This window comes from Squalius cephalus (assembly GCF_949319135.1).
Source record: "Squalius cephalus genome assembly, chromosome: 10".
Lineage (NCBI taxonomy): Eukaryota > Metazoa > Chordata > Actinopteri > Cypriniformes > Leuciscidae > Squalius > Squalius cephalus.
This window is the reverse complement of record NC_137131.1, coordinates 13,260,447-13,274,264: the sequence shown is the minus strand read 5'-3', so window position 1 is coordinate 13,274,264 and position 13,818 is coordinate 13,260,447. Positions and strand designations below refer to the sequence as shown.

Here is a 13,818-nt window from a genome sequence, read left to right as displayed (position 1 = left end):
GTAAGTTTTGATCAATTTAATGTTTTCTCGGTGAATACAAAAAAAATCTTTTAAAAAGTGACCCCCCCCCAAAAAAAACGTAAAAAAAAGCATTTACATCAAGTATGCTTTTTACTGTAATGTTGCATTTCGTTATGTAATAATGTCTATAATCATAAATTAATTAATTTCATTTTTTATATATAAATTGTATGCAAATATTAAACATGCAACATTCTAGTAGTCAACTGATAAATGGTCTTTAAGCGTGCAAACAAACACTGGGTTAAAGTCACACGCCACTGTTATCTGTTCATAATTGATTATGATTTGTGACAGAAGGCAGTGCCCTTTTAGCAATGTGATTGTGAAGACTCATGACACGTTCTGCCATTCGCTTTTAGAGCTTTAGTGCGTTGCTGCATTCCTCCAGCTTTCAGGCATCCGACAGGAGCCGCTCATTAGGGGGCTCGCCTGACTACTGTCAGCCTGGGAGTCTCTCCCGTGTAGTGGAGCAGCCATCACACCATCACACCCTCCCACCTCCATCCCCTCATTCCTATCTTTCCTATCTGCACCAGGCTTGTTAAACAGAGCCCCACATTAGTCCGGCTTCTCCCTCCGTAGAGGCTCGCAGGCCTGTCAGCCCCGAGGTTTAGTTAATCACTCAGTGAGATCAGTCCTGCGCTCGGGCCCCGGACGCTAATAGAGCGGCGAGTGAGACTCAAACACAACATGAGGGCCTCGTTAGCACAGCAGGTATTTAAGGAAACACTCCGTTTCAAATGAAAGGATAATTTGTCTTTGTGCAGAACCACAGGGCCCTTTTTGAGGGATGGCTGTGCGTCGTCAGCACCAGTGGCACTGGGAGGCTGTAGGCTGGCGACGTTGACACCATCAATTTGACTTTTAATAAATATTTCCGAAGAACAGCTGTATATTTTATCCCCAAATACACAAGTCATTTTGTAGTGTTGAGGGATTTTTGCTGACTGCTATTTTTTTTCTTTTTTCTTTCCTTTCCTTTCCTTTTTTTTTCTTTTTTTTATAAAGGTAGACTCAATAGTGATAAAATATTACTTCTCTCTGCAGTCCAGTGTTGGTCCAAATAATAGTGCTAGCCAACAATGGTCAATGCAATTCCAACAGATCCTCATACTAACCCAGTTTCTTTTTAGCAGTGTTGTTATTTGTTTTTGTTGTTATAAAGTTGATATTATGACATATCTTCAATTAAAATATGCACAATTAAAGTAATAAAATATTTATTCCCCCTTTGTCAGTTTTCCAATTCTTCAAACTGTCAAAACACAATTTTAAATAGAAGAGTTGATTTAGTATTTTACGCTAATGACACTAAATAATATATAAATATTAAAAAGAATGATATCAAAAATCATTTATACATTCCTCCTCATTCTTGCCCCAGGTTGGGGCCATCTTACCTCTTTGAATCATTTACATTATAACTAAATTAGCACTCGATGCTCTTTATACTGTTTTTTTTTTTTTTTTTTTTGACTGCTTTTTCCCCTTTTCTTTCTTCCTCTTCTTCTTTTTTTTTTTTTTTTTTTTTTAAGGTAGAGACTCAATAGTGATAAAATATAACTTCTCCCTGCAGTCCAATGTTGGTCCAAATTATAGTGCTAGCCGACAATGATCAATGCAGTTCAAATAGGTCCTCATAACTAACCCACGTGTTTGCATTGCAAAATCAATACTCTCGCATTCTAAGCTGAATGGCAAGAAATAAGTGAGGTATATTCCACCTAAAACATTTTTTCAGCTCTGGAGCCAAAAATCTATTATTCTCCAGTAGAAGATGCAACAAACACACTTCTTTTTCTATTAATAAAGCACCAGAAGGCGAACACATATTTAAATGCACAATGTGGTCCCCACAGGCAGAACGGTCCCTCAGGTGGGGTCTCCGTGGTCTCGGGTGTTTGTTATCATGCCATATTATTAGAAAGAGCATCACAGAGTTAAAATCTGCCATAATGAACTATTCCCTGACTTCCCTCGCTACTGCGCGGACATTAATCCACCAGCTCTGTCACGACAGCACCGGTCCCTTCTCTCATTAGTGCTGGCAGGTATCAGAATGCAAATAATGAGGAACTGCCCGCCAGTCAAACTACATATATATGAGAGCGAAAGAAGGGGATTGGGAGTCCAGGAAGTGCCAAGAGCGAAAAGCAATCATAAATGAGAAAATGCCCATGAGAGCACTCCTACATGCACTAACTGCAGGGGAAGCACAGTGACAAGCCACGAGCCTTCATTTTCACTGGCAACGGCGCAGACTTTCCTTTCAGCACAATGTGCCAATCAGCATATAATGTCACTCTCGTCGATGATCGGAATTAGATGGGGACAAAAAGACTGGAGAACAGTTTGTGTCAATAACGTTCGCCATGCATCCTCAGAATTCCCTTTCATTTTGTTTACTGTATGGAGAAACGATGACATGCAATACAAACAATTATTTTTCCACCCTGTTGATTTCGTCTGACACATTCTCTAGGGAGGGAAAAAGGCAATTTTCTGTATTCTCAAGGATGTGTCTGTATAGCATTGGGTGTCTTAGTGGGACGATTGTGCGTAAAATCACTGCAATTATCGCAGGCGGTACAGCTTAACCGATGCGCAACTATACTGTATATGCATTATGAATTTGAGGTTTTGGCAAACTTAGTGCAATGATGTGGAAGCTTTAAAGCAAATGACAAAGTACCCACTCAAATTAAATGTTTATTGGCTCTGCAGGACATCCATAAACTGGCATCTAAAAAAGACTGCAAAGTGCAGACTGTGGCCCTGAAATGAATTAGATACTAGTACATTTTCGAATTATTAAGAATGTGATACAGAATATATAAGCTTTATTATTGCAGTACACATAAACCTTAAAGCCACACAGTTAAATATGTCTCAGGGAAGCGACTGATTACAAATGAGGTATGTGCACAAATCCTTGTGCTCTTAAAAAGTTAATGGCGATCGTCCTGTTTAATTGCCTTCTGCGCACACCGGAGCACATTGTACAGAAAGCTGACAGGGAAGTGAGAGCTGCACTAATTACTTCTGTAGCACTTTTAGATCCATGGCCTTAAAAGATAATACACTTTTTAACTTCTTTCTTACATAAGCATCTGGAACATCAAAAACAGTAAAGACCAGACTGCTGTACAATTCAATATGAACATTCAATTAACATTAGGACACATGCAGTAAATGTGTCTCTGCAAAACATGAATCCAATCAAATATTCCTGTGCCATATTCAAATATGTGCTGACATGATGATGCTCTTTATGATATTTTTCTTGGAATATTTTTTTCTGAGATATATATTCTGAGAGTTTTTGAGTCAGTTGCTCCATTCATGTGTCGTTATTGCTCATTCACATTTGTATTGTAGAGTTCCAAAACTTGGTCTTCTGACATTGGGAATGGTAAAGTCTATGTATAGCCAGTCACATATTGTTTGCATTTCAAACCACCTCTTATTCTTTTCCAAGGTGCCTTGGAGGACATTTACACTTGTTTTTTTTTTTTTTTCATTAAAGGGGTCATAGACTGAGAATTCAAATGTTCCTTGATCCTTTGACAGTTAAGAGTTTGTTATACTATACAAATACCCTGTAAGTTTCAAAACTCAAAACTTTCTTGTTATTCCAAAAACTGCTTTTATTGAAACCAAGGCCACCAAACGACAGGATCTAAAAAGTGGAGACTTGTGACGTCCCAGGGCAGCTTTGGCCCCGCCCACTGGAGCGTTAGTGAACAGTGACATGAGAACGAGAAAAGATCGATACAGGATCAATAATACCATTGCCTTCCAAATGATCCTAATGCTAGGATAGTGTTTTTTTTCCCCCAACAATGTGAATGTCTCAGCAGTGCATTATTTGTTTCTATTCTGTGAATTTCGCTCTGGATTATTTGGTAAATTTCGGCACAGGCTTTGCAAACAGACTTTTATGATATGGATCTGCCAGCAACGCCACAAACATGTAAGTGTTTATTCTAATGCCTGATCTGTTATCAGTGATTTCTGATGTAATTATTCAAGTTCAGACATATTATCTCTCAAAATATCGTTCAATACTGTTTATGCATCAGTAAATCAAGCCAGTGACTAAACAATCAACTTCACGTCGTTTCTCTTAGTAAGATGAAAATCTTATTTAAACTGTGATTAAATGATATAAAGAAAGCGATCAAAGAACGCTCCCTTTCCAATTTCCCAAGCTGTCAATCAAACAGCGTGAGTTTATCTGGACACTTGCCAAAACTCGTTGAAATCAATCATCACAAAATCATGACGCTGTTAAAATGTACAGTCCAACGAAGCTCTTATTATATTTACATTGTATTTGCATTGTTATTAGGAGAAAGCCAGATGTGTAAAGTCCAGGTTCAGAAAGTAAAAGTTCTCCTATTGTTCCAATCACCTGGATTTGCTAATTAGCACCGTTTTTCAGCCAGGAGAAAGAACTAATTAGTGAAATCAGGGTGGAGTGAGGGTAGTGAGTTCATGGGTGGAATAAATATATGGCAGGACTTTTACTTTCTGACCCCTGGATTTTACACCTCTGGTGAAAGCATTCGTGAGAGTGCAGAAATTGCGTTGCAATGATAAGATCTTTTGATACGCGATCAACAGACTGTCATCTGCTCAATGCTAATCACTGCAACCTTTCATGTGATGGGAATAGATCATTATGATCAATACTTTTCACGATTCCTTAAAGGGTTAGTTCACCCAAAAATGAAAATTCTGTCAGTAATTACTCACCCTCATGTTGTTCCAACCGCGTAAGACCTTCGTTCATCTTCGGAACACAAATTAAGATATTTTTGATGAAATCTGAGCTATGTCTCACTCCTCCATAGGCTGCTATGTGACCGAAACTTGCTGGCCCAGAAAAGTTATTAAAGAGATCGTTAATATAGTCCAAGTGACTCCAGTGGCTCAATCTTAAGTATATCAAGCGACGAGAATACTTTTTGTGCGCAAAAACAAACAAAAATAACGACTTTATTCCACTTTTCATTTCCTTCTCTCTGGGCCTCGTAGTGTTTTTGCGCTGCGCGTCTGTGTTGCACGTCATCACGCATCACACACATGACCGGCGTCGGCCAATAGTGAGCCTACGTGGTGACGTGTAACACAGACGCGCTGCGCAAAAAGACTACGCGAACCAACTAGAGGCCCAGAGAGAAGGAAATGAAAAGTGGAATAAAGTCGTTATTTTTGTTTGTTTTTGCGCACAAAAAGTATTCTCGTCGCTTGATAAACTTAAGATTGAGCCACTGTAGTCACTTGGACTATATTAACGATCTCTTTGATGACTTTTCTGGGCCAGCAAGTTTCGGTCACATAGCAGCCTATGGAGGAGTGAGACATAGCTCAGATTTCATCAAAAATATCTTAATTTGTGTTCCGAAGATGAACGAAGGTCTTACGCGGTTGGAACAACATGAGGGTGAGTAATTACTGACAGAATTTTCATTTTTGGGTGAACTAACCCTTTAATCTCGATAGCTGTAATAGTAAAAACGTAGCAAAAGTTTTAGAGAGAGTTCCACATGTAATACTAGCTATTTCATATGCAAATATGTCAGCCAATCACAGCAGTGGGCGTTTACACTGAAGTCTCACAGCAGACACGCCCCTTCAAACAGAGCGTTCAAACCTGTGCCCAACACCTGTGTATCCTTGCTCATAACTCCTCAGGAAGCCTCCTCACTCCTCGATCCTCGCCTCCTCGCGGTGCAATTAGAGAATTGAGATGTCCTTCAAGATGGCTGAAATCGATCGGTTTCCAGGTCATAGGATGGAGGACGGAGGAGCCAGGAGACGAGGAGGGATATTGAGAAGCACCCATAGTTTCTTGTTTGCATGACGTTGACTCAATAAATCCGTATCTTGAGCCAAATAAGCAAGCATCTAGCATTAATTTGATCTTCATTAAAAGAAGTTATGACTCCAACACCTGCGTGACACCATTAACCAACGTGGTTGAACGAGTTTGTGACAATATGGTTTTGGGAAACAGTCTTGACTAGCTAGTTGATTTGTTCAACGATGCATTGCACTATGGTAGTTAAGCAGCGAGTGATGTCGTTATACGGGAAACGCACCCCAGTTCAGTAAAAATGCTGACCAAGTGTATATAAAATCCCCCCAAATAGTCCTGTTATTATGACTCTGTCAGAAAGATCAGCACTTATACAAGGCTCTGAGCTTATGCATGAGTATACTTGGCAATCCTTTGTTTTTACTTATTTAGATGAATTAGATACAGTACAACCTAATTTTCAGTATATATATTAACCCTCCAATATGGGTTGCAGATCAATGTTGAAACTCTTGACTTTCAACATGCCTGAGCAATTTTCTCCAGAGCCTATATCGCCACCATTAGCCACATCTGAATGCCCTGCTTACAGTTCATTAAATATGCTGAAACGGTTTCAACACTGGGCCAGATCCATGTCTTTCTTGATCCAAATAGAGCTGATGAGCTTTGATTGAAACTTGGATAATTCCAGCGAGACACGCATTTATTTTTGGCATGTAAAATCATTACTTTTTATGAGGCCCTTTCCACGATTACATACTCTCAGTGTTAATATAACTTTCAGGCAGAATTACTTCTTTATGTGCTCAGATGCTTGTAGTCCATTAATTTAGTTTTATTGCCACTAAATTAGTTTCACTTACCCCCTCAGGCAGCATAATGTAATGTGCATAAATATAATTTATGCCCCTAAACATTTGCACTACAAATATGCAGCTCACACAAATGTCAATTACCTGCCATGTGCAGCCAGCGCACAAGCTCATATAAAATAGATGCACTTTAGACCATTTTGAAGTTAAGGGGGGGGGGTTTCTTGTTAGAAACGGCCACATACTGCTAGGGCACCTTGTGCTAGATAAGATAAAGTTACAGAGGAAACGATTTTCTTGTAGATTAATTTTTTTTGTGTTACAGTGTCACCTTCACCTAAAAAAAAAAACTTTCCTACGCTATTACACTTTCGTATTATCTTTTAGAGCAACCATTACATTTATATGGGAGCACACATTTTGGATAGGCTGGGATTCAGTAAGGCGATGGTGTCACTATGGGAGTTTTTCTTGATTGTGCTTGTGTGATGAACTATGAAGAACACTGAATGAGGTTGCAAAAATGGCTCTTCTGGGGAACATTGAGTTTTCAATAGGAGTAAAAACAAACAGTATAGACAGTTCACGGACGGTAGATGTTTGTAGCCTGCGATAGGAATGACATAATGTATTTGTTGTATTTGGGTTCTCTTTTAAAACAATTACGCTTCCAAAAAGGTATTTTTTGGTATATAATATTGGCAAATAAATGCTATAATACTGAATGCATATAAATGGTATAAAACCTAAGTAAATTAAATCTTAATTCAGTAAGATAAAAGGTTTTATATTTTATATGTTTATAGGCAGTGTGTGTAATAAATAATACTAACACTATATAACATATAACATATATAATTCTTTGCATTGTGAATTTTACACCAATTTGCTTTAGAAGTGATGTAGCAAGACTGACCTTTTGTTCGAACCCCTTTTAAATGTGCTCATATATAAATAGCTCCAATGAAAGTTGCAAATAATTGCAAATAACCAATTACAGTTTGTTGTATAAAATGCAAGAATTTAAAGGGACAGTTCACTGCAAAATAAAAATTCATGTCATGAATTTCCAAACCAGTATGACTTTCCTTTGTGTAAAAAAGGACTACAAAAGGTGAATTCAAAGAATTTCCTGGCTAGTCTTTGACATTTAATGAAAGTGAATGAGAATTTGAGTTGTCAAGCTCCAAAATGACAAAAAAATAACCATATCATAAATCATAAAAGTGGCCCATATGAGTCTGATATACTGCTCCATTGGGCTGTGATTATGGGACGTGTTTCAACCGAACCAGGAAAGAAAATGCCTCTGCACTCAATTGGATAGACCTACAACAAATCAGAGCAACAGAGAAACCACAATGACCACAGGGTTTTCATTGCGCCCCATCTTCTTAGCGACCATCGGGGCCAGCTGATAAATTCAACTTTTGCCAAATCCTTTAGGAAGGACGGCAAAAACATGTTCCTCTGTTCCTCTGTTCCTCTGAGGAACTCTGTTCCTCTTTTAAAATGAATGCGCTGTCAATATCTTCTATAGCAGACGCAATGGCGGCATCTTTGTTGTAAACAAATTCAACCCAAACGCTCTTTGGTAACGTGTGACGTGGATGATTACGTTACTGTTGATCATCTGACCATCATCATATAAAGCCTGCCCTGACAATTTGATTGGTCTGAACAGCTCTGGTTCAAGCATAGTTGCTCCACAACAGATCAAGTCCAGACCGAACTTCCCGACCTCAAATGTTGTGGGCGGGGCTAAGTTCGGCTGGCATCCAGGCTAGGATAATCTTCCACCCCGGTGGGCTGTTAACCGTTGTGATCGGATCATTGAGCTTTAGTTCCCATTCATTGTAATTGCACCAGAACATTATTCAAACTTTTTTTCTTTTGTGGTACATGGATGAAAGAAAGCAATAAAGGTTTGCAAAGACGTGAGGGTTATTAAATTGGTGACAGAATTGTCATCTGTGGGTGAACTAATCCTTTAAGAACCAATTAAATCACAGAATTGGGAGTCATTGCTTTTTATGAACGTCATACTGAGCAATCAAGAATGCCATTGATTGGATTCCCATTGAAATGAATTAAAGAAAGCCATAGAAAACTGATGATGCCAGCCTTGGGTAGTAAATCATCAGTATGGATGCTGGAAGTAGCATTTATGAAAAATCCATTCATTTCCACAAAGTCAGACAATGTATACAGTATATAAGAATCTAACATAATGCAGAGTTTCAAATGGCAAGATAAATATCTCAGATAATGGGCTTTGATCTCTCAGCTGACATGCATTTGTTTAGTGTAAATGTTTCAGACAATTTCAGTATTCGGCTGGGCGGAAGTCATTCTCTTTTATAACTTTCTACGCAGAAAACAAAGTCTCCCCAGATGTGTCTGATGAGCAACACTTTATGTCCCAGTTGTTTATCACCAATTTTTAGTCATATCTCAGAACTGTCCCCCATAATTACTTCCTATAATGGTCATTAGCCTGGCTCCTTCTGTTGCCCCTTTAAATTTATATTTTTGCTGGGTCGTTTCTTCAGATATATCACGGCTAACCAATCAATAACTCATTTAACTTTTGGTTTATCTATTAGAGTGAAAAAGTTGTCTAACTTTTCTCTTTTGTGGCAGTTTCATTATTTGTTCCCTAATGATGTGGCTTACTTCGTCTCAAGGTGATTCTATGAAAAAACTCGAGGAATAAGTCATCAGTGGCCTCATTTATAAAACGTACGTACACACAGATTTGATCTTTCGTATACGCTAAAATCAATATACATATATTCACTATAACTTAAAACAGCAAAAGTCTCCAAATAAAATTACACAAATTATGTGCAATTCAAGCAATTGGAGATATTTACAGACGGCACATAAAAATGACTTTTATTTAGAGTATTAACAAATTCATGTTCTATACATTTTATGGACATTACCTTTGTAACTTGTCACAAATAATTAATTTTATAAAAATAAATGTACATGAAACAGCATATATAAGTACCTTGCTTATGTGTAATTTTTATTTTTTTCAGATTTCCTCCTACATTCATATTCAAACAAATACCATAAAAAAAGTTTGAAGCATCAACAATACCACCTATTGTTGATTAGGATACTGATATTTTTGAGAGTTACAGTGTTGACAGACAGCATAAAAAAAGGGAAACAAATTGAAAGTAAGTCAGAATTCTGCCCAGACACAGCGGGAACACCTGATTACACTAACAAGGTTGGGCTCACCATGTGTTTATGGCCTCTGTTTTGCTGAAAGACAATAAAAGTCACTTAAAAAAAAAGTCCTACTGCTCCTTCATTGTTTATTATGACTGGAGCTGATGCTAAATTCTGCAGTGTACCATGAAACTGAAATGAGGTCATCACGCTTTGAGTTATTGTAAATCATCAATGCAGTTAAGAAAAGAAAAGGCAAAAGTTTGGCCATTCTTCTGAAGTGCCCATTACATCAGTGGTTCAAACAAACACCAGAACTGTGGCATCACCATCAACACTGTATCCCAGCAGCTGTCCAATGTTTTCTTTTTTCCCCCGAAAGTATACCAGGCCATTTACCTACAGTTACAGAAATAGCTACAAATATACTGCTAACTTGCAGTGCCTTATTAGCTACATAGTTTGGTAGTTTCATACTCCATTGAGTTGGGCTGCTTGGCGCTGAAGGCCTGAAGAGCAGTCTGTATTCGGACCACATCAGTGGTAGAAAGTTTGAGACGGTGGCGTAATAAGCAGGCGAACAGGTCCAGAGGTTGCTGGCCCGGTGGAGAGAGTCGGTTGACCCGGTCTCGGATCTCCAGCAGCTGGAGCAAGGCCGAGTCCTGCGAGCCCTGTGTATACGGGTAGTCCAGCTGCAGGATCAAGTCCTGAATGGCATCTGGATCAAAGTGCATACTGTATCCGAACACCTGCATACTGTTGATTTTCATGTAGCCCAGGTTACGGGACGAATCCATGTATTCCAATGGTTCGAAATGGGCGCTGCCGTTACCCTGAGCTGATGCTGTTTTGACACGGCTCCTCAGGTAAATGTGTACTGTCTCAAAAAAGGTCTTCCACTTGTTACCTAGAGTCAGGGTCCAGTTATAACAGTCAAGTGGGATGTCTAACTTGGTCCTTTCCCAGTCAGGGTAACTGTTCTGGTCAATGGGCATGATCCAGCTCTCAGAATGACTCCCTCCAAATGGGTTGATGTAGACGGACAGCACGGGTTCCAGGGTGCTGTTTTTAGTAAGGCATATCTGCAGGGAGATCCCTAGGAGCATGTGAACGTGGCTAGACTTGAACTTGTTGCTCTTCAGCGTCAACAACATCCTCTTCCTCCAGCTGGGATCAAACCAGTTGTTGAGTCTGACGTCATTGCTTATGAACATGGCGTGAATACTGATCCGCCCGTCCTTCTTTTGCAGCAGGTAGCGCAGCTCCAGGTCCTGGAGGTCGGTCTCAAAACCGATGTAGTTGTCGGTAGAATCCGGTATGGTATTCCTACAGGTCCCTTGGCTTAGCATGTATCCGGGATTGCAGCTGGCACAGCGAGAGCGGTTCTCATAGGAGCAGGAGGCGCAGTGAGGACCGTCACCCACGGAGCACGGGATAACACCCTGGCAGGACGGGTGCTCATAATGACAGGAGCAGGTTCGAGTTTCCTCCATGTAGGAGCCTATCTGATTGTTCTCACTGCAGTACATGATGGAGAGGATATACCTCAGCCAATAGTTGAGAGGCCTATGGTGAAGGAAGGAAGGAAGGATGGAAGGAAGGAAGGAAGGAAGGAAGGAAGGAAGGAAGGAAGGAAGGAAGGAAGGAAAGAAGGAAGGAATGAATGTGATAAGTCAGATTGTCTTGAAAGTCTTAAATGATATTGTATTTCATCTTAGATAGAGTTGGAAGATAAAGTAAGTGGCAATATTAAAGATGTCACAAGAATTAATCAAGGTACTTGAAGCTCATGGGAATTCTCCAATAGCTTGCAGTGTAACAGCACATACGCACTGTATGCTTTATATTGAACAAAATAAAACATATAATATACGTATATATGTGTTGTAGTTTCTCACACTATCCAAAAAAGAATTGCGCAAAACATCCAATATAATATAAAGAAATAGTTGCAGCTTGCAAAAAAATTTACTCAAAGTAATTATTTCATTATAATAATTTATATTACTAAACATTTTTTAATTGGTCAACAATGAAGAAAGATTAAAACTAAGATTACTTTATTCATAGAAATGTACAGACTCATAATAGATTTTTTCTCATAATAGATTACTTAACCCAAGTAGAAACATTGGAAAAATAAATACTTAAAAAACAACAACACCAGTCTCTAAATTATTTCCAAATAATTTCATCCATTTTATGAGCATGAAAAAATGCCATCCTGCAAAAATTACCATAACATGCATATTCAGACACTGTAATGATTCTCTCTGCAGCCACTGGCAAATGAACTCAGTGGAGTGGATCAGCACGATCTGTCACATCAGTCAAATTGTAAACATCAGCTAAAATGTATTTGTTTCCCATTTTTCCATTTCACTTTGTTTTTCCAAAAACAATAATAGAGTAAAAAATAATCTCATAGAGCATTTATAAAGCCTAATTTAAAAAGAGTAAATGATGTATTTATCCATGTACCTTAGTTATGAAATATTTAAGCCATATTGAATGTTATTTTTGATGCATTTTAATGCCATGTCAATCCTCACTAAAAAACACAAATCATAACATATCATAAGTTTAAATAAGGTTAAATTCTTAATTTTGCTCAGAAATGGCTTATAACTCATTATTTCCGAGGCTTGTGTTATGTATGGTAACTTCTTTTCGTAGTGCAAAAATCTATTTCAGAAATTGCCCCCTTGTTATGCTCTCCTGAGAGATAGCCGGAGATTTTCATTGCCATGGAATTTCCACTTGTGCAGAGAAAAACAGTTTACCCTGGATTAAAACATAAGTGATGGCAACAGAATGTATAAATATTCATGGCACCAGGCTGCCTGAGAGACAGTCAGTATGCAGGTGGTTGGCAATGGAAGAAATCTCAGCAGCCTGTCAGCATATTTTACTGACAGCGAAACGGAAATTCACACCAGAGACAAAACATGCTCATGCACATTTATTCCACAAGAAAACAATTTCATGACAATTTCCATATTTTAAAGAGTAAAAAGCATCTGATGGAAGAACAACAATAGCTTAAATAAGTGTTTTTGCTCTTAAGAAAAATTACACCCATTAAGAAATATGTATTTGTCAGGTAGTATAATCTCTCAAAATCAGATTCAGAAAGTTAATGTATTTGACTATTATTTTAAAGCACCGATTCTATTTAAAGCTATAGTGAAAGACAAAGTGATATGAAAACAAACATAAAGCAAATATATGGGAATGCATTTTATGAAAAAAATAGATCAAGCTGTTGATAAATTCTGCCTGACAAAAGGGATGAAAAAAAAGTACTTTCAAGGAAGTGTGAACATCAAATAAATCAAGTGTGAATGATGAAGTGACAAAGAAAACAAAACAGTAAATCAGGAACTCAAAAGCAGTCTAATAAAATGTCTTTTCTATTTGTCTGCTTTATTTTTCTAGCTGCAGCTTGAATCATATGTTATCAAAGAGGAAGGATGCTCTTGAAGATAGATCAAGGCAGATTGCAGAAGCATTTCAAACACATGAAGTTATTGTTCTCATGCCCTAGACTCCTTATTCCCAAGATAGAAAACTTTGGAAAGTATTAGTATACTGTATATTTGGACTTGAGATCTGATGTTCTTCTCATATATGGAAATGTTTGTTTTCAACAGTAAGGTGAGTACAGCACTTTTTGTGTTTACTTCACATTTTTTAACTAACAGCTTTATAAATTAGAATCATATTAAAATAATAATTAATTATGCATGCTTAAAAACACCCTAATTAATCATGTAATTATTTACATAATTAATAAGGGCATATAGCCAGGAAGCAACTCACACGTTGTTGTTGTTGTAGCTAGATAACTTACAAATTGTTGTCTGATTACAAATTACATGACAAAAAAATTTAGTTAGTAACATAATCTAGTAGATTACACATTTAAGGTAATGTATTCTGATTACTTTTGACCTAACTCATTTGTTA

The 13,818-nt window shown here is 38.0% G+C and overlaps 1 protein-coding gene across 1 annotated transcript in view; it reads right to left on the bottom strand.

The window, feature by feature from the left end:
* Window positions 1-9,544: 9,544 nt before the first annotated feature.
* Window positions 9,545-13,818, bottom strand: part of brinp3a.1 (bone morphogenetic protein/retinoic acid inducible neural-specific 3a, tandem duplicate 1) — a 29,169-nt gene continuing 24,895 nt past the window's right edge. Inside the window, exon 8 of the mRNA XM_079884818.1 lies at window positions 9,545-11,415. Within this exon, the coding sequence (XP_079740944.1) occupies window positions 10,299-11,415 (1,117 nt within the window). The 3' untranslated portion in view covers window positions 9,545-10,298. The remainder of the gene's footprint in view (window positions 11,416-13,818) is intronic.